Source organism: Seriola aureovittata, chromosome 5, assembly GCF_021018895.1.
Source record: "Seriola aureovittata isolate HTS-2021-v1 ecotype China chromosome 5, ASM2101889v1, whole genome shotgun sequence".
NCBI lineage: Eukaryota > Metazoa > Chordata > Actinopteri > Carangiformes > Carangidae > Seriola > Seriola aureovittata.
The window spans coordinates 21,951,094-21,978,647 of record NC_079368.1 but is presented as its reverse complement, the minus strand read 5'-3'; the positions used below and the strand labels follow the sequence as shown (position 1 = coordinate 21,978,647).

At 41.9% G+C, this 27,554-nt stretch overlaps 1 protein-coding gene across 5 annotated transcripts in view; it reads right to left on the bottom strand.

Moving 5' to 3' along the window:
* The window catches only part of slc20a2 (solute carrier family 20 member 2), a 49,166-nt gene that overhangs the window by 18,325 nt on the left and 3,287 nt on the right, over positions 1-27,554 (bottom strand). For 3 of the 5 annotated variants that reach the window (XR_008827798.1, XM_056375599.1, XM_056375600.1), the window contains exons 2-4: positions 3,566-4,146; positions 800-940; positions 79-164 (exon numbers count right to left, since the gene is read on the bottom strand). Coding sequence is in view for 4 of the 5 variants with exons in the window: in XM_056375599.1 (XP_056231574.1) it covers positions 79-164; positions 800-940; positions 3,566-3,854 (516 nt within the window). In the remaining variant the exon portion in view is untranslated. Of the gene's footprint in view, positions 1-78; positions 165-799; positions 941-3,565; positions 4,147-12,841; positions 13,170-14,384; positions 14,585-27,554 lie in introns of those variants that run through there. The other 2 variants (XM_056375601.1, XM_056375602.1) reach the window with 2 other exon arrangements.

Below are 27,554 nucleotides of genomic sequence, written 5' to 3'. Positions count from 1 at the left end.
CCCAGATTTCTGGGGTTAAACCAGAAATACATAAAATACAAACAAGAAGCTTGTCTCAGAGAGGTGATGTGAGCCCACCTTGCTGAGGATGAAGTGTCTGATGAGAATGAAGAGGAGTCCAGACATGAGTCCAGACAGCAAGGGGGAGATGAACCATGATGACACTGCAGAGGGAGGAGAAAATTTCATCACAAACAGGAAAAAAAAAAAGAAATCACACACTGATACAGTATTATCAGACATCATGATTTTTTACAGCTTCTGTACTTGAATCACCTCAATTAGTCCTTTCCTACATTTCCCACTATGACTTTCAAACTTTCAAATCCTCTGGAAATGATTCAGATTCGGCTGAGGTTGTAGTTGCAATGGTGGGAGTCATTTTCTCTGGCTGAGAAGAAGTCATAGCTCAATCTTTCACTTAACAGGTACTTTAAGATGTTTTGTGGCTGCATTGCATGCTGGTCTACTGAGGCTCTTAAAGGGGGAGAAATTGGTATCTCTGCCGCTTCTAAAATAAATTAGTTTCTGTGTAAAACGGCCAAGGGAGTCATCCTCACTGACAACAAAATCTGATGATTACCGTCTGTGTTTCACAGAGCGAAAAACCTCCACCGGAGCTGCACTGGATATATCCCAGTGCGCTTTTATTTTGTATTATATTCAATGGGAAAGTGGCAGTTCTGCAAGTATGAGTAATATTATGTAAAAGCATTTCACTGTATATGTTTGCAGTGGACGTACGTTAGCAGAGAGAATATGTGAATTGTAACGACACAAACGCTGGACTCCAACTTACCAATCTTGACAAGCTGCATCCACTGCACGCCCTTGGTGCCGATGGCCACCATGGAGAAACCGATGGTGGCGCCAACAATGCAGTGGGTCCCAGAGATGGGCAGCCTGAGGAAGGAGGCGATCAGCTGCCAGACTGCTGACCCTGTGATCAAGACAGAGACACAAACCTCAGACATTTTTCATATTTAATTGGCCACTGTTTCTGGAACAAAGTTCAAGTTCAACTGGAAAATAGAGAGAGCAATACCACACGCAACAGTTTGTCATTTTGGTGTTCATTTATTTAAAGTCGTGACATCGTGTTGCTGTTTGTGGTTTGCTTCATTAAAGTGAAGACAGAAATAAAGAAAAATCAAACTGGGTTATGACAGCAAGACATTTTAATTGACAGTCTGAGTAATGTTTGAAACTAAAAATTATTACCTCAAGTTTGCATTGTTTGTAAAAAGTTGGCACAAATGAACCTGTGAAGTCTGAAAACTGCAGACACATGATGCTCCAACACCACAGACTAGTTTTCAAAAAGCTCTAGTATCATATAAACATCAGCATTAAGAGTTTTTAGCATGAGGGACTTTCTGACAAAATATATTTTGAGATACTATAATAATGACAAACAACAGAGAATAAGGCTTCATTTATCAAGACAAAAATCCCACTGGAAATGTATTTTTGTTTTGCTTTGGAAACAGAGTCCATTATTTAAATAATAAGTCCCCAATGTCTCATTGTTAGGCTGGAATGAAGTAGCCCTAAATTAGACCCTGACAAATATACACTGTATGCTGTAGTGTATTGTGTTGTTTCTGTGAACTGCTGTGAAACATTAAAAACCTAAAGGACACAATAGAAGTATTTTCCTGTCGTTATCAAATTAAAATCATGAAGTTAAACATTCTTCAAATTCTGTCTGAACAATATGGCAGAGGAAAAAAAAAAGTTTCCTGTCTGAGACGACGAAGAGAAACTGCTCAGTGTTTCCCCAACATTCACTTGTGCCGCTCTGCGACACGGGAATCCCCCCGTGCATAATATCACCTTATTCATCAGCGTTTCCCAGCGCATTGTCTCAACAGGAGCCCCATTGTTTTTTGTTCTGCACCATTCATTTACTGAGGTAATCGAAAGCTGATGTGTAAAGCCACTGGTGATGCTCAACAATCGCTGCTTGTGCTTATATCTGCAAATAGATTTCCATATTTTTCACACTGTTTCTTAGGAAGCTGCTTTGAATCTTTGCAAAACAAATTTTTATTACATTGCTCATAAAAAAAGTGGTTTGGAAAACAACAGCAGATGTTCTTCAAATGACCAATTATGAACTTTTACCGACTGGAATACAAAAACACATTCTGCTGGGGTTATGTTATTTAGCAGTTTAGTTCTTGTTTGTGAGCAAAAAGAAAAACAGGTGGATGCAGAAGCTTTTTTACAGATGATTGGGAAAAGTTCAAAGTTCAAACATGCACAGTAATATAATCACGTGAGTGATGACTCTCTTCTGTCCACAGGGCCTGTGGACACACACACACCGAGGGCAGTGTGACAGCAGAGTGGACTCTGATCACAGCTGCACACAACATCTCACTGAGCCTGGACTTACACACTTTTTCACTTTCAAATGTGTGCAGAAGAGGGAACAGTGGAGCCTGCCTCATAAATTAAATACATTCAAATATATACAGTAATATGCATTACAGATTTTTAACTTGCTGGTTCCAGCCTCTCAGATCTGAGGACTTTCTGCTTCCCTCTTTATATCATTGTAAATCTAATATGTTTTGGTTTTGGACTGTTGTCACTTTGGGCTACAGGGAATTGTGATGGTACTTTTTTCACTATTTTCTTACTTTTTTTTGGACAGCAAATGCTTTATTTAAAAAGAGGTTGAAGCTAGATAAGAAACTAGATCCTGGCTCTGCTCCACCATCACAGGTTAAGGGTCAGCGATTGAGAGACACTCATCAACACATGAACTCGTGGATGTCGTTTCCCCAACAGCATGAACAGCATCAACACAACTTTACTCTGGAGGAAAATGTCACTCTGCACTTCAATATTTATTTATCTGTACAGTGGTAATCACAGAGAATTATTTTTTGTGTTTTCAAGGCTGAAACTAACAATTACTTTTATTAGCAGATTCATCTGTCAGTTATTCAATTATTTGATTGCTTAGTGTATAACATGTCAAAAAATAGAGATGACCCAAAACCCAAAGATTTGTAGTTTACAAAACTATAAAACAGAGAAAAGCAGCAAATCCTCACATTTAAGAACCTGTGGCTAGTGATAAACAGCTAAACAGACTAAAACTATGAATTTGTTTCCAAAAATATTGATCATTATGTCTCTGCTAATTGACTGATCTACTGGTCAATTAATTGTTGTTTCTGTAAATGATGGAGCCAGGAAGCAGCAGTGCTTCAGCTGTGACGCTGTCAAAAAGTAAAGTCTTTCCTGACATGGAACATGAAAGTTTTCCTGCTTTATCTGTAACACTGATGCCTATTTGCCATTTAGACAAGGTTGACATTTACTCTAATGTTCCTTACGGCTTCTTTCAGATATGAGAGGACATTTATGGAAAAAGCCACATCACTAGGTCTGACTTGGACACATTGCCCTTGTAACTTTTATGTAAAAGTGATTCACACATGTGAAGGACATGTTATATTGCAGTGTAAACGGGTGCACGTCTGAAAAGAGCTGCTGGCGTTAGAAAAACCGACATAACTCGGTGGAAATAAAAACTAGTCCAACTCACCGACCATGGCGCTGACCTCCCCCGCCATGAGCACGGGCACCGTGTCGTTGTACAGGCTGACATCTATGATGCCCTTCCGAATCGTCTCGCCCACTTTGGCCCCCAGCAGCATTGAGCCCAGTGTCTCAAAGATGGACGCCAGGATACAGGCCTGCTTCAGTGTGACCACGCCAGACCCGACCGCTGTGCCGAATGAATTGGCCACATCATTGGCGCCCACCGAAAAGGCCAGGACGAAGGCAATGATGAAGCCAATGATCACCATCCACAGATACTGATCCATATCCATCTTGATATGATTTCACCAGAAAAAATCCAAGAGGAGAAAAACAAACAAAAAAAAAAAACTAGCTTAAATATTCTAGTAAAAAAGAAAAAGAAGTGCTCTGTGCGTTTTTAGCGGAGGACTTTGGTAAGCCCGCTCCTTATCTTCGTCCCCTGGTTGTAAAGAGTTCGAGGGGAGAAGCACAGCCGCTAACTAAGCGTTTGGAGCTCAGTCCAAAGATTGGAGACTAGTGATGGTGGGAGCAGGGAGCATTCCATAGCTTAGTGTGAGACAGCCTGTCTGCACGTTCCTTCACCTGCCAGAGAAACGAGAGAGCGGAGACACAGAAACAGATTAGTGTCATAAGACATGATTACTCTTTTTCAACAGCTGCTTCAATGTGACAACACCTCCCTGTGACTTCCCCAGAAAACCTAAAACAAAGGCGGGGAGGGACTAAGAGGGAGGAGGAGGAGGAGGAGGAGGAGGAGGAGGAGGAGGAGAGCTGATGAGAGAAGACAACAAAAGACAGAAAAAGACAGAAAAAAAGATTCAGGATTGATGATGGCGATGCAGAACTGGCTTTTGAGCAAACACGGAGAGCCCTCCAGTGGGGGGTGGGGAGCTGAGGACATCTCAGATAGCCGCAATAGGAAATCACAGTCTGCACTTCAAAGAAATCAAATCAGACCGTTCAGAGGGCTTGCTGTCAGCACTGCGACTAAAAAAAGAACACAGTATCGAGATTGAGATGTGAGCAATGCTCCCAGCATTAGAGTAGACTGTTAACACCTCATCCCCACACAACAGGCCAGCTGACGTTTCTGCCAAACCTGCTTTCATTTCACAGGTTTGGCCTTTGCCACACATCCAGATAGCCTTTGGCTGGAACTTATAATATCAGACTACTAGACCTTCTCCATCACTATCATGTCAAACACATGTGAAGCTAAAACTGATAATAAAACGGCATTACCAAGGATATTAAGTGTTTTACATCACAATGTAGCGGCACTCCCTGAAATGTCTGGAAGCAGTTTGATCGAGCCGACCTTATTAAAATATGAATGTTAACTGAGAGACAGTTGAACCGACGGCCTGGTGGCAGGTTACGTTGCAGTTACACTTCTAATCTTTGCTTTCAGCCTCAGTGGGACTGTTACGTTGCTCACATGGGGGGAGACAGTCAAAGGTTCACATCAGTTTTGCAACAAGCTTTTTGAGTACAAGTTCAAACAAAATCAAAGGCTTTGCTGCAGCACAAAATATAAAAAAACTCTAAGTCCAGACTGCAATGCAGTGAGAATATCAGCAGTTCCTGCTGCTGCATGTGAGAACACAAAACACAAAACTGCACTTCTAGGGCTCAGGTCAGTAAACTGATCGTACAGTAGAGAAAACACGACTCGGGAGTGATGTTCAAAGAGATACTGTGGATGTTCAAGTTCCCAGTGTTAAAATGCATATTCAAATAGGAAAGTAAACCATGTTTTTATATGTGTAACTTACTGACAAATTTTAGTTGCTCCATTTCATTTTTTTGTGAAACATTTTGCTGACCAATTAGTTTCAAGCTTTAATCAGTTAGATCTTTTTAGAGCTTGAGGGGACATTTCTATGTAAATAAGCAAGTCTAGTGCTTGTGGACATCAACCTTAAGCGCTGTGACATTAACTAATTAACCTAAAAAATAAAGGGATGGCAAGAGAATTATTTCAGATGCAAATTACAGCTTTTAAGTCTATTACATTCACTCTGATAAGAAGCAGGATTTTCCTGTGAATGTGAAAGTGATGTTGATATCTACACTGTGTGCACAGACTACGGTACTCGAACAAATCTCATCTCATATCTGCTCTCCATGCTACAACAACAAAAACCATTTTACGCTGCTGTCTTCGAGTTAGAACAGATCTACAATCAAACATACCAAACATTCCCTTGTTTCACCACCGAAAATGTGGAGATCTGCTTCTATGTTTTTATCACTGTAAACTGGACAAAAGATATTACTAGGCATTTTTTTAAAAACCTTTTTCTAGATTAATAAAAAAATAATCAGATTAATCAATAATATATATAATCATTAAATAATCATTAGTTGCAGCCCAGCTAGAATAACATCTGTCAGGTGATCCTCTCCTGTAATAAGAGTATGAGGTTCTAGCGATGTACTTGTTGAGTTCATCTATTAGAACAACAGTCAAGCAGCTTCTCTTGTCCCTGTGAAGTTCCACAGAGTAAATTTACATCACAACACAGACATCGTGCTTTAGAAACAGATGATGAGGCCACCAGCACTGAAGCCTCTGGTGGTCCCCGAGAAACCTCCACACCACAAATGACTTACTCTGGGTTCTTTCTCCTCTTTTTCTTTTGCCTATGCCACATAATCAAAGTCATGTCATACGGGTAAATGGCAGCACATTTCCTTCTTTGGTTGAGCCAATTGTTAATGGGGAGCATTAAACGTAAACAGCTTGGAGGCCAGACTAGTACATTCTCTCGGCATGAACCGACTGTGTGCTCCTCATCGTGTGGGGGCAGGCAGCTCCTTTTCTAAATAGCCTGCGGCCAGTTATGGCTCCCTCCTCGTGACCAAGAGCTCCATCTGGAACAGTTGAGGTCACACACTGCTATCCCTTTATCCTTTGTTGAACCACAACACAGGATGATGATGATTTGTCTCTTGATCAGGTCCGTGGAAGACCTCCCTGAATCAGGATCTAGTACCTTAAGTGACACTTGGAATTACTACTTTGTTAATGGTTAAAAATCAAAGAGGAAATCTGACATGTTTATCTTCCTCACAGTAACTCAAAAGATCGCAGGCCAGATTCTTTTTTATATAGACGTGAAGTGAGCTCAGAGGCTGCTGAGTATTTGATAATGTTTGATTTGTCACTGATCCGTGAGGAGAAATTCTCTTTTCACCTGCTTCCCTCCAGAGAGAGATCAGCACGCAGGATCAGAGCGAAGGATCAGTGCCTTCTGGGCTTAAAGATTCAGAGTCCCGGACACAGAGAGTTGAGACTTTGGATGAAAAGTCGATAAACTAAAGTCATGAATTGTGTCCATCGAGATAATTACTACTAAAAGGTTAACCAAGTTAATAATTCACGAATAGACATAACAATACAATCATAGGGAGGATGTTATTGTAAGTTTCCTGAAGTGCTTCATGTCATGTAAACAACTATATTGGTTTATCAGGAAGACACACACAAGTACTGCTTTATTAAAACTGCATTAAAATCCAGACTAAAAGCTTTGGAGATCCTTAAGAGACTTTATTGAACAAGTTAAGAATATAATTCAGCATTCTTTGTTTGACAACTTCTTCACCACTCAAGTGCTGAATAAATAATATGTTTTACAGTCAATGTCCTGGCAGTAGCAGAGTTTGAGGGACTAACAAGATGCTGTGTAAATGTTTGATCAGTGGAGCACCACTGCCACGAGAGGACCACACAGTCAAACATGGCCGTCCACCAAGCACAACCAGAGACTCCACAGAGGAAACGGTCTGTGCAACGGTCAAAACACGTCACCGGAGAGAGCACAGACAGTACATCCTTCAAGAGTGTGTGTGTGTGTGTGTGTGTGTGTGTGTGTGTGTGTGTAAGTGTGGGAAGGAGGAGAGGAAAGATGAGCATGAGTGACTTGAGTGTGGGCGTGCGCACGAGTACCAGGCCATTTTAATCAGGTCTACAATTTTCTAAACAGGGAAACTCACCATGACAGCTGCAGCTGACACGTGGTTAAGACCTCGTCCTACTGTAACACATGAACACTGGTTCACATACCGCCGCTCGCAGTCGTGCACATAAAAACTATTTTCTCCAGGGCTGAAACTTGTACATTGCATTAGTCCAGTGGTAACCTGTGTTCTCCTCTTGTTGACTGCTGTGCTGCAGAGGAGATTCAAACAGTCCAATAAAAATGTTAAAAGGAGTGAACTACTCTGAGGGGAATGTTAAAAAAAAAAAAAAAAGACAATGTCCCACAGCTTCAATAGCATTGTCAGGGTTACAGGATGTAGTCTGCGAGTGCAGTGAAGTCCAGAATGGCCACCTGAGGGCCGAGATGTCACTCAGAAAGACATATGTAGTTCACATGTCAACCTTCACCCTGATCGTCTGTGGAATCCGTAAGTTCAATGGCGTCTTGAAATGGGAGGAGCCATTTCAGCTACTCCTGGTTCTGGAAATGCAACTCCCATCCATCCCTCCCTCCCAGTTTAAGTATCAGCAGTGTTACCTCTTCTGGCGGCCCGCCACTGCTAAATCATAGCCGCCACGCCTTCAAATTTCTTTAATTTTTTTTTTTTTTTTTTTTTTATTGTCGCAAATGCACCACCGCCACATCTCTCCACCTTCACAGCACAGCCTGTGTGATGATGAGCTAATATCTACACGTCATTATGTATTAACTGCTGACTGCATTTTCAGATGAGCTTGTTCAGATACTTCTCTAAGAAGAGAAAGACAACAGATGAAGAAGACGCTAGTCAGGTAGCATCATAAGCCTTTTACTGACTCGTAAATGATGATGGTTAGGTAAAAAATAGTATTTTAATGTTCACACTTGTAATCAGATGTGATGTGAGTGTAAATTATATAACGCTGTTAGCGTTACGTTACTCACACTTTTATGTAATCTTATTAGACAAGTAACATTAGACACGGAGGAGTTGTTAAACAAAGTGGAGGAGAGCAGAGCACAGCAGCGAGAGAGCTGGGTGAAGGTGCAGGGGAGAGAGATGAGCCTGGGTGCAAACTTTGCCACTCTACCCCCCCCCCCCCCCCCGGATAGCATGTCCCCACTGCTGAAAAAAATCCTAGAGGAAACACTGATCAGTATAAAAGATTACCTATATTGCTACACAACTTCATGAGAAAATATCCAGTTCTTTGATAGAAAAGTTGAAGGTACAAGCTTGTGTACATAAAGGCTTTGGGGTGAGAGGTGCATTTCAGAAAGAAAGATCTAATCACAGAACTTAAAACTCTCAGACGTGTGCTGCTAACAGCTTGTGAAAGCTGAAGATTAAAGTTTAGAGAAAGGTGACAATGAAATCTGTGTCTTAAATCAATTTACCTTTAAATTCTGGGTCAATATTGGATTAATTCAGCAACTATGGCACCATATTTGGTTTAGAAATTTCACAACAAAACGTTTTGAATTCACTAAAGCTCTGATTCACTTCCTGTGACTAGCTTCTCTCCATAGCAACGGTGGCCAAGGATCATGAATACTGTAATGTTTAGAACCAGTCGCCTGATTTTTAAGGAACAAATGTGAAATAATTCAAGCTGATGCTCCAAAATATAAACCTACATGATTCTTTACATTAACCAGAAGAGTCCCACGTTTTTATGAGGAGCAACTCTGAGGATTTTATTTAAAGAAAAACTAGAATGGGAGTGTAGAGCAGGGAAAAACACTTGTCATCTCTACAGTAGCTCTCTCTGTTCCCAGAAATACAGAGTTTAATAAGGATTTTTAATATGATTCTACTGTAGCTTAAATGTCTGAAAGAATCTAGACGGCTAAAGGCTACAAACTCCAGATGATATTAAGTTACAGTTAATTTAATGACTGCAGGGAATTTTAGTCTCTGTGTTGGACCCATCTTAACTACTTAGCAGCAGCCACAGCGCAGTGCACAGGAGAGCAACTCCAGTGCCTCCTGGTGCGCCCTCGAGCAGGTTGGCAGGCAGGAGTATTTTACATGCATGCACTGTATTTTGTGATTGGGAGAAAAACCAGAGCACCTGCAAGAATCCCATGCAAATTCAAGGAAAATATGCAAACTACAGAAAGAGGCTCCAGCTAGTGCAGGACCTTGTAACGACGGGGCACAAACTTCTGCCCTTTCACGCTTTAGCTTTTTCTTGGACATCACTGTCATCCGCAGACCACCAACCTGTGGACAATACCCCCAGACTGCCAAATATAAAACACACACAGTCTGTGTTAATATCCAAGGTGTGAAATTTCTCAGTGAGAAATGTCTCCTAAAAGCTGTGGTCAAGTACACCACATCTGTCCACTGCTCTCAGCATCTGCTTTAAAAACATCAAAATGTCTGTTGCTCAGTTTGATCATCAAAATCACTTTCACAGAAAAAGTATGTGACCTTATGTCCTTGACTAGTAAGTGAACACACCTGCCATGCCTTTCTTTATACATTGATTTGTACAAACAGCCATCATTCAGAGTACACTATCTGCCAGAGACTCAGTTATAAGATTCATGTGTGTGACGCAAGCTAACCTGAGCTCATATGAAATGGCTTTCTTGCTAACAGAGTGGCAATATGACCTTCAGTGTGTTAGACGAATCCTCACCATCTCAGGCTCCGCAGTCAAGTTGTGTGACTTGTGACTGTTTACACTGCTCCGATGAATGATTCATTAGGACCTTGAAAATGAAAAGACTTCCCTCCTTTGGAAGAAAAACACTGAATCTTTATAAATTAATATCGTAAAACTCACTTTCAAAATAAGTTGCATAAAATGTTACGCAACCTTTCTGAAGGTTATCCTTCACGCTTTTATGTCTCCACAAAGAGAATAGTTTACTTAGAGGAACTCCACAAAAATCAATGATATTTAACATGTCAAGAGTAAACTATCTCCGAGATCCATTTTCAATTTAGAAATATTACACTCAAAAATATAATTTGGTAACAACTACTCAGCATTAAAGGCACGGAATAGAGTCAGGGCTGCAAATAAGAAAAGAAGCAGAGGCTGCAGTACCATAATGCAGATTCACCGGCAGTGGTCGTAATTGCTCTGTGCTGCATGGGTAAGAATGCACTGCACTGATTATGTTGCCGTCTTGCTGGCCACTCGGACGCAGGTAAATAAACAGCAGATGAGACAGTGATGCCCTGAATTTAATTTGAAAACTGGCAGCAATGGTTATTTGACCAGAGACGAAACAAGGTATTAAATTTAGTCGAGATGTTTGAGACGATGTGCAGAGCAATGATGAGGATGATGATGGTGAACATGCTCTAACAGGGAGCAGGACACAGTATGTCTTGATAAGTTAATGTATAGTAATCATTGAGACCTGCAAATATTACATTTCAACTGCCTTTGCAACCCAACAATATTAATTTCCCAGTTAATTATCATGTCAAGTACAAAACAAAATAAAATTGGTTTAAAAGACCATGGTGGAATTAATATACTGTTAATGAGTTCATTTCAGGCTTGTATAAGATGTTAATGTGACTTTATCCGTCTGGAGGTTTCTGGGTCACAACAACGCCTGTGTGAATTCAAAAGCTAACCACGCTAACATAATGTTAAGCTACGATGAACGTTTGTTTACATACTGTCGACCGATCGGTTTACAGGATGTAACAACCTGCTTCACTGTTCTGCTCAGGTGGATCATTTCTAACGTTCTGCTCAAAGCGCTGTCCAAGGTGCTGAACCTGGGACCACCAGGAACTCGGGAGCTGACCGATGTGACTGCTGTTACTCCACACCTTGATGTACTTGATGACACCAGGGGATATGCATCAGGACTTTATGTAAGATGTATATCTAGCAATATATTAGCTATGATCCATGCACTTGGGACATACTGAACATACTTTTGTTTATACTGCCTGAGTAAGTTCAAATCGTTTATAACAGTTTTAATTAACATTTTATTATGATATTGTCTTGCTGTTGTGAAAATCAATCATCCATGAAGGAATATCAATACATCTGCACAAGATGAACATAAGAAGAAGTGTTGAATATAAGTGTTAACTAATTTTGCTGAATCTTTGGTGTTTATAAGATGCAAACTTCAGTTTCGGGGGGGCGGCTATGACTCAGGAAGTAGAGTGGGTTGTCTGCTAATCACTGGCCGTTCAATCCCTGTCTCTTCCTGTCCACATAAAGAAGTGTCCTTGAGCAAGAGACTGACCCCCATAGTGCTCCCAACTGGCAAGCCAGGAGCTTCCATGGCAGAGAGAGAGAGAGAGAGAGAGAGAGAGAGAGAGAGAGAGAGAGAGAGAGAGAAAACCAAATTGTAAAGTGTTTTTTTGTCCGCTAAAGTAGAAAAGTACTGTTTAGTATAGTCTTGTATAATCTACCTTCTCATGCCCAGCTTGGAATAAACTGCTCTCCCATCTAAAAGAGCTGAAACCCTGAATAAAAACACTTAAAAGCGACACAGTCTGTGTGGCAACATGCTCTGGAGGATTATTACTGGCAGACACATTTTCTTCCTGTGTGTGCCAGGTGGCAAACAGTAACACATAATGAGGGCAATGACACAAAAAGAACACATCATGGGGAAAACAAGACTAAATTAGGTCTTCATGTTTAATATGCCAGAGTGTTCAATCATGACGTCTAGAGGACAAGTTCAAGGTTTGAAAACTGTTCAATAGATGTGAAGAACATCCACTTAACTGAAATTTCAACTATCCAGCTACATCACAAGCTGAGCAGAGCGGTTTATCTGTTACAGCATCAACCTCTGGAAGCATGTGTCTTGTGCCATGACCTGTGTGCAAACTACCTACTGCGATCACTCCTCTAACTGCTTGCTGTTGTGATCGCTGTACAATGCTCATTAATCTGAGCCTGAGATGCCAATGCACCACAGCCACAGCTGGTGCAAAACACTGTGTCACGAGCTACAGTCTGCATTGACACGCGGCTGCACTATCCACGCAATGATTCAAACCCCCCCCCCCTCTCATCAGCGTCTTCTCTAGGCACATGCTGAAAGGAGCAGAACTAGGAGAACATACATGCAACGTCAGATAATGACTCACAGCAGCATCTTAACCAGCGCCGGCTAATTGTCACACCTGAAGCATACGCAACTGCAGTCCGTGCCTCCAAGGACACAGGATTCTCACTCTCATCTACCAGACGGCTTACTAAGTTAAAAGAGAGAGAGATCTGCTTAAGACAAAAAAAAAAAAGAAAGAAGAAAAGAGAAAGACACAGGAGCCTTAAAGCCTGGAAATCAACTCCACTCACCTTCATGTCTCCTCACATCAGTAGAAGGTGGGAAAGTGGTGGAAATTAGTGAATGTCTACGGCAAAATGACAGTATTGGGGAAAAGCACTGACAGAGAGAAATGATAGGTTGAAAAAGAACAAAAAGAAAAAAGAAAAAAGAAAAAACGGACCGAGAAGAAAATGGGGGTGAGCATGTGATTGACGGGAAATGAAATTATGAGGAGCGAGTGCGAGAGAACAGTTGATGACAGGAGGAGAGGAGGAGTGGAAGGGAAGGAGGGAATGAGCAGCAGAGGCTTAGTGAGAAATCAGCAGGTTGTGGTGGTGTTGCAGGAGGGAGAAGGAGAGAGTGAGCGAGCTAACGAGAGAGAGCAACACACACAGTGCGAGAGAGAGAGCGAGAGAGAGAGAGAGAGAGAGAGAGAGAGAGAGAGAGAGAGAGAGAGAGAGAGACAGCGTTACCAGCTGAGTCTAGACTGCCCCTTAAAGGAAAGCATCCGCATTCACAGCACACGCCAGCCAATGACAAATGTCGGAGAGGCCGAGGTGCTTGTTTGACTGGCTGTCTGCGTGCGGAGAGGACGGACGGATTGAGAGGAGGGCAGCCAATGACTGCAGAGGAGGATAACTAGAGAGGGGGAGATGAGGAGGAGAGGAGGTGAACCTGTGCGTGGATGTGCTTTACAGCCGGAGAAAAGCATGCAGACGGATCAAGGGCATTCAGAGCACTCGCCTTCCCTCCGTGACTCCGGTCACAACACAATACAAGCTGGAGACGGATCAATATAATGTGCACATTTTGGCAGCTAAATACTGACGCACATGTTCAGAGGGGAAGCAACAGTGCGACGAGGTCTTGGTTACACAATCATCTACGATGCTTGTTAATGCAAAGAATTTCAATATGATGAAATGAGCTCGGCCAGTTTGGACCATTTTTTTTCTTGGTAACACGGGGGCCCATCACAGAAGAACACACACTATCTCCACACCGGTAACTGGCTGTGAGCCATCCGTCACTTTCTCTCCCTTTCTCTCTCTGCCACAATTGTCCCTTTCAAAAAGACGTGCTGAACACAGGACGCCTTTATGTGACTTGGTTTCGGGAGGCAGAGGCAGAGACAGAGGCTGTCGTCGACACAATGAAGAGCGCGGACCAGAGTCACTGCAGACTCATCGCTGACAAAATACAAAGCAGACTAAAGAGTCCACGTCTCGTCAGCAGTTCCTCAACACTCACTGGTAATGCTACAAGAAGCATGGAGAGGAAAAATCACGCACACAGACCACTGCATACATATTAACAAGTCTTTCTAGTGAACTGGTCAATGGGAGGTAAAGCAAGAAACACAAATGAGTTGGAGATTTTGTTTTCTAAACTATGACTGCAGCACAATACTCTGGTCTTTTTAAACGCTTATGACGTCCCTATGCATGTTTTTCAAACTTTACCAGAGATTTGGCTCAACCTCAAACTACCTCACACAGATTCTGCTGTGCTCAATTTCCACACAATCTTAGCACAGTTTTAAACACACACTTAAAAACACTCATTACTCACGTTCACTGCTGAAGCTAAGGCAATGTCTGGTGCAGTTCAGGTCCTGTTCCCTTCCTTCTCACATACTGTGCACAAGGACTAGAATAGGGGCGATAAATTCATTTGTCCGGTGCTGCTCAGAGGTCTGATCTTGTGTTTGTTTGAGCTCCTGTGGCTTTTTTCCCCCTCTATCGTCTCTCACTCATTCTCTCCCTTTCTGTCCCCCAACTGGCCCTGCCTGCTAAAAAGCCTATCTGCGTCAGCTGCACCTGCTGCCTCTGACTCTGTGCTTCGCAGCAGGGAGGCACTGTCTCCTAGAACCCAAAACTAACACACATACACACACATACAGTGCTAAGATCAGTCAGCCTCCACGGGCAGGAGGGGGGTCGCTTAAGAATGACAACAACGGCGAGTACGACTGCAAAGAGTATGTCGCTCTCAACAACATCTTCAAAGGCTCCTCTCACTCACACACACACACACACACACACACACACACACACACACACACACATACACACACACACACACACACACAGACATTTCCATAAATCCTCTCACTCATTCTATTTTCTCCCCTCCGCCATGGGTCTGCATTGCAGCACTAAGTCAGGTTGTCAAGAAGCAAGTAACTCTGGTAATCCCTCAGATTGCTTCTGACGGCCATTACAAGCACACACAGACAATCTGTCTGAATTCATGCCGAACTGCAGCTACATCAACACTTTTCACTTTTTTTGGCTGATTTACCTTGGTAGAGATGAGTGATCATCATCCTTCGGTCTCCTTGCTATCACTTACGTCCCAGGGCAGCAGTGAAACGTCTCACAGCACAATCCCTGCCTTGAAACAAAAATCGCCTCTCTACTTCATGTTTCATCAATATTCATTCTCCCTTCATAGTTTATTTAAGTTCAGCTGCTATTTATTTATATAGAGACGTGACAATGCACATTAATCAACACTGATGTTAACAACATTGATGAGAATGTGGCGGCGTTAGCTCAACAGCTAATGTAATAATAACAACTGTTGATGATAAATTAGACTGATGAATGGATTTTGTGTCATTAGCACCCGCTAACCACCAACGACAAAGACAAACAACAGCCAACAGTAACATATCGAATATTGAGCCAACTACTTTATCATCAACAGTAAGGACCTTCACATCATGTGACTACTGACATGATTAGGTTTGGTGTTAACTGTCACTGTTAACTGTCTACATAACTTCAACACAGATTCCTACCTGTAGTCTTCAGATCAACATTACCTCCAGTGACATCACTCGAGGCAATTCATCAAACTTCATCCCTCATCTGCTGCTATTTTTTGTTATATTTGAAAATCTAATTGTACATATTATATTATTACAAGAGAGAGAGAGAGAGATTTCGCAGTTTTCCTTTCCTCATACTGTCCACTTTGCTGCTGTAATACTGCAAATTTTTATCCACTGTGGGACTAAAATTGGATTATCTTATCAGGTGCAGCTCCCCCTGGGGTCATAAAAGGCTACATGCAACTTTTTCCGACACCGAATGTGGTGTCAAACGCAAGACACGGACACAGACTTCGATGTGGAACATCGGAGCGCTTACCCATTAAGTTTCAAGTGGCCTTTCTAACTTACCAATTTATCAATTTATTCTTATCACTATTTCTAACTGGACCTCTGTCACATTAGTGTTTGCCGTCTATGACATAAAAGACTTTGCCACTTGGTCATTTTCACTCCTTCTTTGGTGGATTTATGCGGCAAGCTATCTTCTTAAATCCAGCTCCAGAGGATGACAGAAATCAGAGAAACGTCAGCGTCTCACCCTCCACAGACTGAACAAGTATCCGAGCTTTTAGCAACACTAAAGCAGGCCGTGTAACAACAGCAAACAATCGAGCCCCCCCTCTGGCTTTCGGTGTTGAGTAAGCCTTATGTTTAAATACTCTTAAGGTCAGCTCTCTCTGGTTTCAGCGGAGACTGTGCAAGGGTTTGACTCCCTCACCCTCAAATGGCAAAGTGACTGAAGCGACTCCTCCCTATCAGAGTGTCTGTACAACTGTTTTCAGTAAGTGACAGAGCACTGCGCTGTCCTCACACTGTTTGTGGTGGTTAAAAAAACACTACATAACAAATGAGAAACATACACAGATATAACTGAATGACATTTAAGAGATGTAAATATTCATGATTTCAACAAGTAGTGTTTTTTTTTTCCCTTGTAAGTCAATTAATATTGGATTTGAAATTATTCTCTAGACACGTCCAGCTGAGCGCACACACACACACGCACACACACATACACACGAAGCATAAAAAAACCCACTAAAGCCAAAATAGCAGCCACACAATGGATGCAGAGCTCAAAATAATGCTGTTAGACTGGCAGAATCTATTAGTCACCTCTGAGAATAAACCATGCTCACAACAGGGATCCTAATTGACCAATCAAAATGTGCCTCAAAGACAAATATAGAGCCAACTATTTTATTACCAACAGTAAGGGGCCCGCTTTTGTTGGCTAGGCTTCACATCATATGACTACCGACACAATTAGGTTTGGTACCTACCAACAATTGTGGCTGTTTAAGGTCGGGGTCCGGCTTTCTTCTCTTTCGGCCATCTGTCTCCATATTCCTCAGAGTAGGAGTCATCTTACCTTTGACCCTCTCTCTGTTTTCCTCTCCTCTCTCACCCCCCTCCCAAACTCAGCCTCAGCCAGACAGTTCCAGTTCTCTTCCACGAATCAGCATAGGTGTCCAGTAGCAAAAACGAGTCCCGTTCACCCCTGTCCTTCCTCCTCTTCTCGACTCCCCCTCCCTGCCTACCCCCCTTTCCAATCTCTCCTTCTCTTAGGTGTGGAAACTGAGAAATGTTGATCTGGCTCTGTGCTCACAAAGCACTGCCAGGACCTCCAACCTACCTACCTCTTTCTCGACTGCTGGGACTGGTAATCTACTGTTGGCGAGCTCGGTGGCATTTAATTGTGTTACTGGGGCAAAGTGGGTGCCGGTATTAGTGATTGCTGAAAATGCAGTGCGAAAAGAGGACAAGAGACTCGGTGAGAAAGGAGAGGTACCGATATGATTAATGATGTTTCAGGCTACATTCACAGTAATGGGGATAAATACATCTTGCCGTCTCCGTTTTGGTCTTCCAGCCACATGAAATCTTACTCAGTGTTCTCCAAAGAGGAGAACCAAAAATGCTGGTCTTTTGCAAATGCTGACATATGACTGTCATGTGTCACATGATCCATCTGAGAGACTGGACGCTTTAAAAAAAGAAAAACAGGGTCTAAACACTACTGTGGGAAACAACGTAAAGCTCCTAGCTCAGGACGTCTCCGCAAACTACCTACTGGTGACACTGATGAACAGAAAAAGTAAAGAGTAGTAAAGTAAAAACAGATCTATGCAAAGTGATCCAGATAAATTACAAATATAAAAACACAGAATACATTTCCAGGCACTCTGCTGTGTATTGTACTTCAATGTGCTCATTTTGATGACAGGTCTGTCTCTTTGAAAATGGCCACAATGACTGAAAAGAAGTGCCAGCTGTCTGGGAAAGTTCTACACAGTGCGAGCGCGCTGCCAGTGGAACAGCATGTGATGAAAGGTTAAGGAAGGACACAATTAGACACATAAACAGAGCTGAACATATCTGCATTGATCTGGACACGGGTTCACTGCGTGACAGTATTAAGTGTCTGTGGACAGATTTCAGGAAAAAAAAGGAGCAAATTCATTGAGTACAAACTGTGTTTTTTTTTTTTTTTTTTTTTGTTTTTTTAAATCGGCCATAGTATAGTATGGAGATGTGTTTGTTTCTATTCACTGTGTGTCTCACTACAGTATAATGGACATTCGTGACCTTGAATGGCTGCGTCCCCACATGTGAGGTGAAAAGATGAGCACAGAAGCAAAAAGAGAGAGGCAGACAGAGAGAGAGAGAGAGAGAGAGAGAGAGAGAGAGAGAGAGAGAGAGAGAGAGGCAGACAGAGAGAGAGAGAGAGAGAGAGAGAAAGAGAAAAAGGGAAAGAGAGAGAGCGAGAACGCTGCCTCCTAAGCTGGATCTAGTGGCCTGTGCCCTCCTGCTCTTAATCCTGGCTTCTAGCACATGACCCAGCTAACAGTATTATGGACTGCTTTGATTAGACCTGCTGCTGTGCGCACGTAGCAGTGGACGTGGCGGCGGTGGGGGAACATGGGGTCCTGTGCTTTGCCACCTCTTTGCAGGAATGCCAAGCCTCTGTACAGACAACATATGCATGCACACATTACACACACACACACACACACACACACACACACACACACACACACACTGCATTAACCAGCATTTAACCTTAGGTTACACAGCCTACACTTACAGCGGAAGAAAAGACACGAGGCTGGTGGGATTAGGCCTGCGAGTCACTGTGTCAGCGGATTACCCCGGCGCTGTTATTCTAGGTGAAAACTAAAAGTAATGCTCAAAAACGTGCTGCTAGCATTAGCCGTGGACGATAGGCCGCGGAATGAGCTGCAAGAATGGCACTGCGGGAGGGGGATTTCACATGACGACTTCAGCAGTAGGCCTTAATCGCATCAAGGGGTCTCACAAGGGGGACATTTATTTTCAAATTTGCAACTGATAGAAAAAGCAACCTTAAAATTAGGGGATTGGCATTGAAAGTCAACACTGAATTATATCCACATCAAATTAAAAAAAACTTTCAATCTTAACTTTGTTTACTGTGTACTATATTAACACAAAGCTTATCCTCACTAGAGTAAATGTAGTGTTTTGGTATGAAAAAAGGAGGGAAATGGAGCTGAAAGCTGGTTTGAAAATAATACCGTAAAGCGTAAACTGTTGGGGAATTCAGCATAGCATGCCACCACCATGGGAGATGAACTGTATGTTGTATTCCCTCTAGGGAAGGTAATTCTGTCTTTATAATGTTGACTCAACAATGAATCCCAGAGGAAAAGCAATGGAGATAAACTAACACAGATACAACAAACTAGTGACAACCCTCCAAGTTGATTGTAGTTGGACTTTTTGAGCCATGGAGATATTATGATCTGCATCAATTCTAGCCAAGAGATTTCTCAACTATATAAACTCCCAAAAAGGTTGAAAAAAAATGTAGAAACTCAACAGTCCACAGGCAGGTTCCTGACAGCATCAACCTGTGAACAAATTTGTTCACTGCCAAAAAAAAAGAAAAAGAAAAAAAAAAAAAAAAAAATCACAATCTTGAATCCAGGATTGTCAATCCAAAATATTGCACGGCAGGGGGACATAGATCGATGCTGTTACAACTGCTGAAGCATGAATGAGTTAATCTTAACATTACAGAGTGCACACTGTGTGACCAGCGTTATCTATCACATGTTTGCAGGTTGGGTTGAACACTAGCAGACTGTGCTGTACTTGAAGGAGTGGTGAGGCAAGTTGGAAAAACAGGTTTCAGTCAGACTCATTTTATGATACAAGTACTGTAAAACTAAATCCTTCGATAGTCAACAAAATCAGTGATTGTAATGTAATCAAGAACTTTGAAAACGAATTCTCTTCACAGGCAAAATGTCTATGTTATTACTCTATTTCTGTCCATCTGCTTGCCTGCAAAACAAAACACCACTATTTCAGACCGTCAGAAAAAAGTGTTTTAATGCAGCTGTTGCACTGACCACTGAGACAGATATTTTTGGGGACAGCATCGTTTGAGGCTGTGTGTGACATGTGCTACTTTCTTTGTGTCTGAGTGCTATCGCAGCATGCTAGACGCTGAAGGAAACTCGTTGTGACAAGTGGTCTGCTGGTGTTCCGGTAGTGGAGGGTAGACGCGGAGGAGGGTGGGCTCGCCTGGGTCACCTTTAATCCTGTTGGGAGAAATCATTTCCTTGAGACTTTTTCCACCCATCGCCTCAAATCAGAACGTCATCTTGCCCCCACCAGGAGGAGGCACAGTGAAGCTCTACCCGCCCCTTGTTTTTTCCTCATATATACCACTAGAAAATCTTAATGCATGGAGTGATCATTTAAAGTCTAAATAAACAACATATTCTATTTGTCACAGAAAGAAAATTACTGCTTACTGCACCTCCTGCAAGGCTACAGTTGTTCTCATTACAAACTTGCTGATACACAACTGCCTCTACTAAAATGATCCACCACTTTAACTACACTTGTAAATTTTATTTCATCCCAGATATGACTCTTTAACGAGCTAGTCATTGGCGTGACATGAAACATTGTTCTATTAAAGCAGAACTAAAAGTGACCAGATCACTTAGTGTCTTCAGCCAGATACATCGTCGCTGTACTCCCAAGTTTCAATTTTCCTCTTCACTGCTACGCATAAGAACATAATAAGAAGTGAGGTAAAGTTGCATTAGAACAAACAGTGAGAGTTTCAGACTGTGGCAAACAAATCAGCAACTTTTAGTCTCTTCCTGGAAATTAATGTCGATTCGAGGAAAATATATAACTGCAATTGTGATTTTAAATTGCTATTGTTTTCTAGAAATAAACCATCCAAGCCATTTGTGGTTTACATCAAAAAGATTTGACTTTACCCAGTTTACCACAGACCTCTCATGTTTCTATATTATTATATAAAATGAATCAGATGTTTGTTGGTGAGGACCTCCCATAGTTCAGACAGTTTTCTATACAAAAACTGAAATCTTAACATTCAAAATTGGCTTTTTATTGGTTGATGAAAGTTGCATATTTGGCCACTTATAGTAATAATAATGTAAGATGAGATTTATTTTTGTTAAGATTTATTTTGTACATTACTTCAGGTTTGTTGAGAGAATTGGAATAATTGAAGTAATGGTAACTACAGCAGAGAGACAGTACAAATATAACGTATTCTGTCCCTTAACTTAGATTTGAAACTACATTATCCACTTTGCCTGTAAAGTCAGTGATGGCTAAGACCGGCGGAGTGATGTGATGTAAGGCAGTGAGGTGATGTTTGACGGCTGTAGGTGCTCAGTTGTCCTAGTGTGGAAGCAGACATTAAAGTGGATCAAGTTAGTCAGAAGTAGGCTGTCCCCATGTTGTTGCTCCTCCCACGACCCAAATGTAGACTGATTCAGTAAGAACTACGTTTATAGTTAACAACCAACGTTAGAATAAACTGCTGCTCAGGCACTTAATGTTGACAGCTCTTCACTTTAGCTGCTTAAGGTAACTTCAACGTTAGCTTCACAGGTTGACAGACCTGACCGCCTCACAGCCCCCAAACCCCTGCAGGTCTCAAGTCAGAGCTTTTCAGGTGTTGAGCGTGAAACAACGGCATGACAGGGAGAGTCAGACATCAGCTGTCCATCAGCTGTCCGTCACTGCAGCTGGCCAACTACCTGCTAGCTTTATTCACAAAAAGACACTTTTAAGAACAGCAAGGACACAATCTTTAGTCTTAAACCTTTTTTTTTTTTTCCTTGAACTTTCACTTCACAGCTTATTCAGACACCGCTAATAATGTAAGTTATAATTAAAATTGCAGCTTAAAATTTGAAAACCAGACTCTGGTTGGCAATTTCAATATAAAAATGGTTAACAGTTCAGCCCTGGGCAAAGGAAAACAAATTATCGTACATTTTGCGAGTCACAAACAGAAGTGTTTATGTGTAAAGGGTATGTTGACAGGTTTTGTGACCACAGTTCATACTGGGTAAGCCTTCTCAGCATTACTGGGGTGGTGGTGGGGTCACTCACTGTGTAGCCATAGCAGGGATGGGAATGTGTGAAACATTATGAATATGTCATCACCTGTTCAGTACAGGGAACCCTGGGGATATTCAGTGATATTTAATCCCTGTCTCCCATAATTACTGGCCTGACATTACCCTAGAACAGCATCTTTGTACAAGGACAGGACCCCATTTATTCTGCACACATTCTACTTTTTAGCATTTTCCCCAGGGTGTCTTGTAGTACAGGAGTATTTTTGGTGCCAGTGCATTTTCTAGACTCCGTTCCAAAACGGTTCTATTATGGACTATCATAGCGAAAGAAGACCAATTATACAATTTACCAATTATACAATCCTCCGCTCAGTTTGAATACCTCGATTAATTCTTCTTTCAACAGAAAAGAATTGCCCCCTAATACTACTGTGTAAGGCAGTCTCTGCTCGTTAGAGCTTAAGGGCATGAATCAGTGCAATCATCATATCTGATCACAGTATTATTTCCTCAACACTATACAATTACATGTAATTATAAAGGATATCATTTACATGATTTACTTACTGATGGACCAGTCTGGTCAGGACCAGAGATGTTACATAACTCTGAGGTGTCCCTTTAACTGATCACACTGATTGGGAGGTTTTGTTATCCATATTGCTTCATACATTTTTCTAAAATGGAATCACAACATCGACTTGACGACAGAAAAACTACCACCCCAGAAATCATGTACCATGACAGAGCGAGAATGTGTTGACAAGTGAGCCCCACCCTCTTAACTAAATATGGTAATGTCACTGATCAGCACTCCGAGAGAAACCTGGGTTATCAATACCAGAAGTACAAATTGCAAGCATGCCCGCAGAGATCTTCAATTACGGTAAGGACATACAGGTCAGCTGAGGGTACTGAGAGTTTTATTCCTGATTGTTTGATTTGGGAAGCCAGTGTCACAGTGAGTGTACTAATCCATTAAATTGCCATTCGAGATGAGAAAAATGACAGAAAACTATTATGTTTTGGTTTGTTATGTAAGCAGCCAAGCAAGAACTCTAACAAAACATATTGCATCAAAATCATCTGATCTTTTGACATCCTGTCAGCAGCCATGATGGATTGTGTCAGCCAGCAGTTCATGTGTTTATTTTGAGTGTGTCCACTACAAAAACAAACAAAAAAAAACAACAGTGCAAACATTATCGGACAAATGACAGATTTGTGGCGAAATTCTGAAAGTCAATTGCCCAGCATGCCATTGTTCTACCTAGCTTATCCACACCCTGCAAGGTGGCCTCTGGAGAGATCCCACCAGACTCTATCTGACAAACTGCCCCCACCTTCCAGCCCTCGCTGCTTTCTGAGGTGTCACATATCCACCACTCGCTCTTGTTGCTAAAGGCAGTAGAGAGAAGGAATGATTTGGCTAGAAATAGCAGTGTCACATGAGTGTGTGCGGTGACCAGTCAGCCAGCTGCTCATCCTTACATGGAGCCCTGCCCCAGCGTACAATCAAATGCAAACAGGCGGTAACTTTATCAACATAACAGCAAGGACCAGCACAGACAGGTTCATCATTCATCTCTTAAGGCTTGTCACACCCTTCACTACTCTCTGGTGCAGAACTACGAGAGCCGAGTTAAAATGAACACGTGAGCTCACACCTGTTCAAACATCAAGATTTCTACAAACTCAAAAGAGCTCTCACATGTACAAAACATGCCTGAGCCCCATTTTCCCATTAGAGAACATGAAAAACACATTTTTCTTTTTTTTTTTTTTTTTTAAAAGGTTACGTGTGTACAATCATGTGACAAAATATTTACACACAAGAAGTTTATGTTCACACATAATCACAAAATTGTGATCAATCTCCAGGAAAGTGCCCTTTTTTCTAGATCAGCTACTTGTTGTGTCACGCAGAATTACCAGTCTAAACATTTAGGAGAGAAAAAGAATTATGAGAACAGTAAGTTATGTCTTATTAAAAGTTAAACAACAAAGGAGGCAGAAGAGATCCATGCAAAGGCCTTTTTCTTCAACCTCGCACAGCCCACCCACAGTGTGTGTGAGTAGATCTCTGGTAATTTGGAGGAAATTTGTAGTTAACAGGGTCATAGATTTGTATCCACCCTGCACAAAAATGACAAAATGTGCCACTCACATGACATGACATCATCTCACATGCCAAGAATAACTTTTCCCATGCTTCTTTCAGTATTTCCTCTCGTGTTTTGCCATCAAACATTTTCCAAAACCTCAAACTGACCCGAACTCTTAGTGGCAACATTATGACTCATCAAACAAGCCCTGGTTGCTCGTTGACAAATGTACTTGAATGAGGGGAACAGGGAAATAATGTCCATTCTACCTACCATAAATAAAACCACAATGCCTCACAGTTCAGCAGTGAGCCTGTCATTAGCATAGTTAACACCAGGCCAGCACCCAAACAAGAGACGCTCTGTGTGACAGTGCTTTGATACAGACCCTGCCGCTTACAGAAGGCCACCAGAGACACTACAAAACGGCTCTCATGGCCCGAGTGGAGAGCACAAACGAGGCCAAAATCCCACAACAGGTCAGAGAAATCGTTGTAAAACAACCAGTCACGCGCTAACTAGGGTATTAAATGACTAATTGTTTACATATGAAAGGTGGCACGGGTTTCCTTTTGCGTGATAAGAATTAGGGATGCGTGCAATTAGTTGACTGATTAAACGTGTAGGTATCAGAAATACAAGTGGGTTAAACTAATTATTAATATTTTACTAATCTACAACACCAGTTAACTGTTGTGTCTTAGATGTTACGCAGTTGCCGGCCACTAGCTGGGGCTACAGCCCCCACAGACGGCTGCTCCATTCTCCCAGCGCTAATGCCCCAATGTTGTAAACAAGTAAATTGGAAAGTTGATGATCCGAAGACGCCGTCATCCCGCTCTGTCTGAAAAGGTAACGCAGCTCATCATCGTGGCAATTTTGACTGTTTTCTGAGTGTTTTCTTACTATAAGTCAACTGGTCTAAATTTGAATTTCCATTTAATCGTCAGGTTAAAACAGTCATTAGCAACATCGTCTAGCAGGAATCCAGAGGCTTTGTCTTGAAGGAGGCCACAACTGAAAGAGTAGAGGTTTCCACGAATGTGTCACCCTCCCCAACTTAAGGGAGGGTCTTTTCAAAGCAACCAAGACAGGAAAACTAACAGGAAGCCAATAGCCACCAGCATGATTAAATAACTGAGTCAGTGCTCACTGTAAACGCTGATATTTGTCAAGAAGACAGAAGAAACCGTAAAAAATACCACAACCATTCAGCGAAGACATGTCGGTCAGAAGGAGCTATTACGGCTCATTTTTTGGTCAAAGAAGAATGCGGGCCTGCGTGACATTGGTAACAGGAAGACAGGCAAGCATTATGGGATGGAAGCGTTTTTATCGGTTATAAACTGGCCACTAGACAGGAGTTCCCTGAAACCAGCTGCACACATATACATGTGTAAAAAACCACAAACATTTAAGTGTATAAATGCAGCCTCAAGTATTTTTGTGTCCAGACAACTTACATCTTGTTAAATGCTGGGGCAGATCTGAACCAGTGGTTCTAAAGTCTAATTAAGAGCTGAAATGGTTTGGATTATTTTCCCAGGCTTTAAACAGCTAAATTAAATCATCAGGAGACTCACGGAACTGTGATGTCTGAAAACCTCTTTTCTCAAGTTCCCTCCATTTGTTTTCAGCCTCTATCTCCCATCACTGACAGCTAGCAGCTTGCTTAATGTGCACTCCTCTCCGTTTCCTTTCACAGCAACATCAACAAGAACCCTCATATGCCGACCTTTTCCCGCTCTTCTCTGTGCTTTGACCTTTGCCAATAAAAAATGAGAAGGCACGTTATCAGCTCCACTTGATCAATGACATGCTTAATCAGGTTTTAAGCTGTAACGTGGATTAAGCAATGCTGGTGCTGTAACACACACACACACACACACACACACACACACACACACACACACACACACACACACACACACACACACACACACACACACACACACGGACACACACACACAGCATGAAGATTCCCACTCTTTCAGTGCTATCATGTGATGTTGCCATGGCGAAGGAGGCCTCAGACATAACAGTGTGATTGTGCTCTGAGGGCGAGGTGGGCCGATCGGAGAGACAGACTGTTCTCTGACTGTGACACTGCCAGCCCTGGTGCCAACTGCCCCTCCGCCCACAGAGACACAGACACACCCACTGGCAGAAGGGCCAGCCCGCACGGGGCCCTACCGTCATGGAAACCAGAACAGACTGCGGCGCATTTTCTATACATTTAATTTTCTTTCTTCCCTTTTGTGGCGTTCTGCAGAGACCGAGGCCATTTCTTCTGTTTGTTAGAAAATGTGTTCTGAATGCGCTCTGCGCTTAAAGCTACAGTATGTAACTTGTTGAACAGACTGGCAGTGACATTCCCTTCTGAAGTGTCGCAGGAAGCCTTGCCCTTCTAACCAATCAGAGAAGGCCAAAGTCAGGGGTCGGCGCTCATGGCTGTCAATCAATTTATGAACTTGCTTCTGGTCAACTACTCATCTCGCACCGAGGGCGTTTTGCTTTTGAGTCTTGTGCTCGCACTAGCTTGATTTTCCCTATTGTAGCTTCAACAGCCGACTGTGCTGGAAAATTATATTTCTGACTTCTTTCTTTAAGACAAAACATCAGATCAGAGCAAAAAGTCTGGCATCAGTTATGCTGGCAGCTTCTATGTTACACTGTAGGGCAGCAACTAACAATTATGTTCATTAATGATTAATCTTTTCATTGTTTTTTTGATTAATCAACAAACTATTTGGTTAAGCTTTAATCATAACAGTGAAAGATCTGAGAGCCCGTGGTGAGGTCTCCAAATTGCTTGGTCTTACCACCAGTCTCAAACTACAGCTAAAACAATAAATCACCCAGATAGAGCTAAAATGATTCACTGCTTAATCTATTAGTTGATCAATGGAAAAATGAATCCGGTATTTTGATAACTGTTAAACCGTTTGCTTCTTTCTCTCTTTGTCATGTCTCATTGTAAACTGAAAATTCCTGGGTTTAGGACTTTTCTTTTTTTTTTTTTTTTTTTACCGTTTTTGAGGTTTTATAGACTTAACAATTGAAAAATAGCAATAATTAAATAATAGTTAGTTGCAGCACTACATGCAATAGTGACATATTGTAGATATACATGTCGAATGATGAGTAACAAGGAATTGCAATGCAGAACTGAAACGTTGAGTTGGATCATCGAATAATCGCTTGACAGAAAATGAACTGCTTACTATTTCTATGAGCTATTTGATCTTGGTATGAGCATTTCATATAAGTTGCTGTTTTTCTGTGTCTTATATGACATCACAGAGTGCATCAGACCTTCACAATCATGTATAACGCCTTGAATATTAATCCTGCCTCACTGTGTGCAGAAATCTAATACAGAAAACAC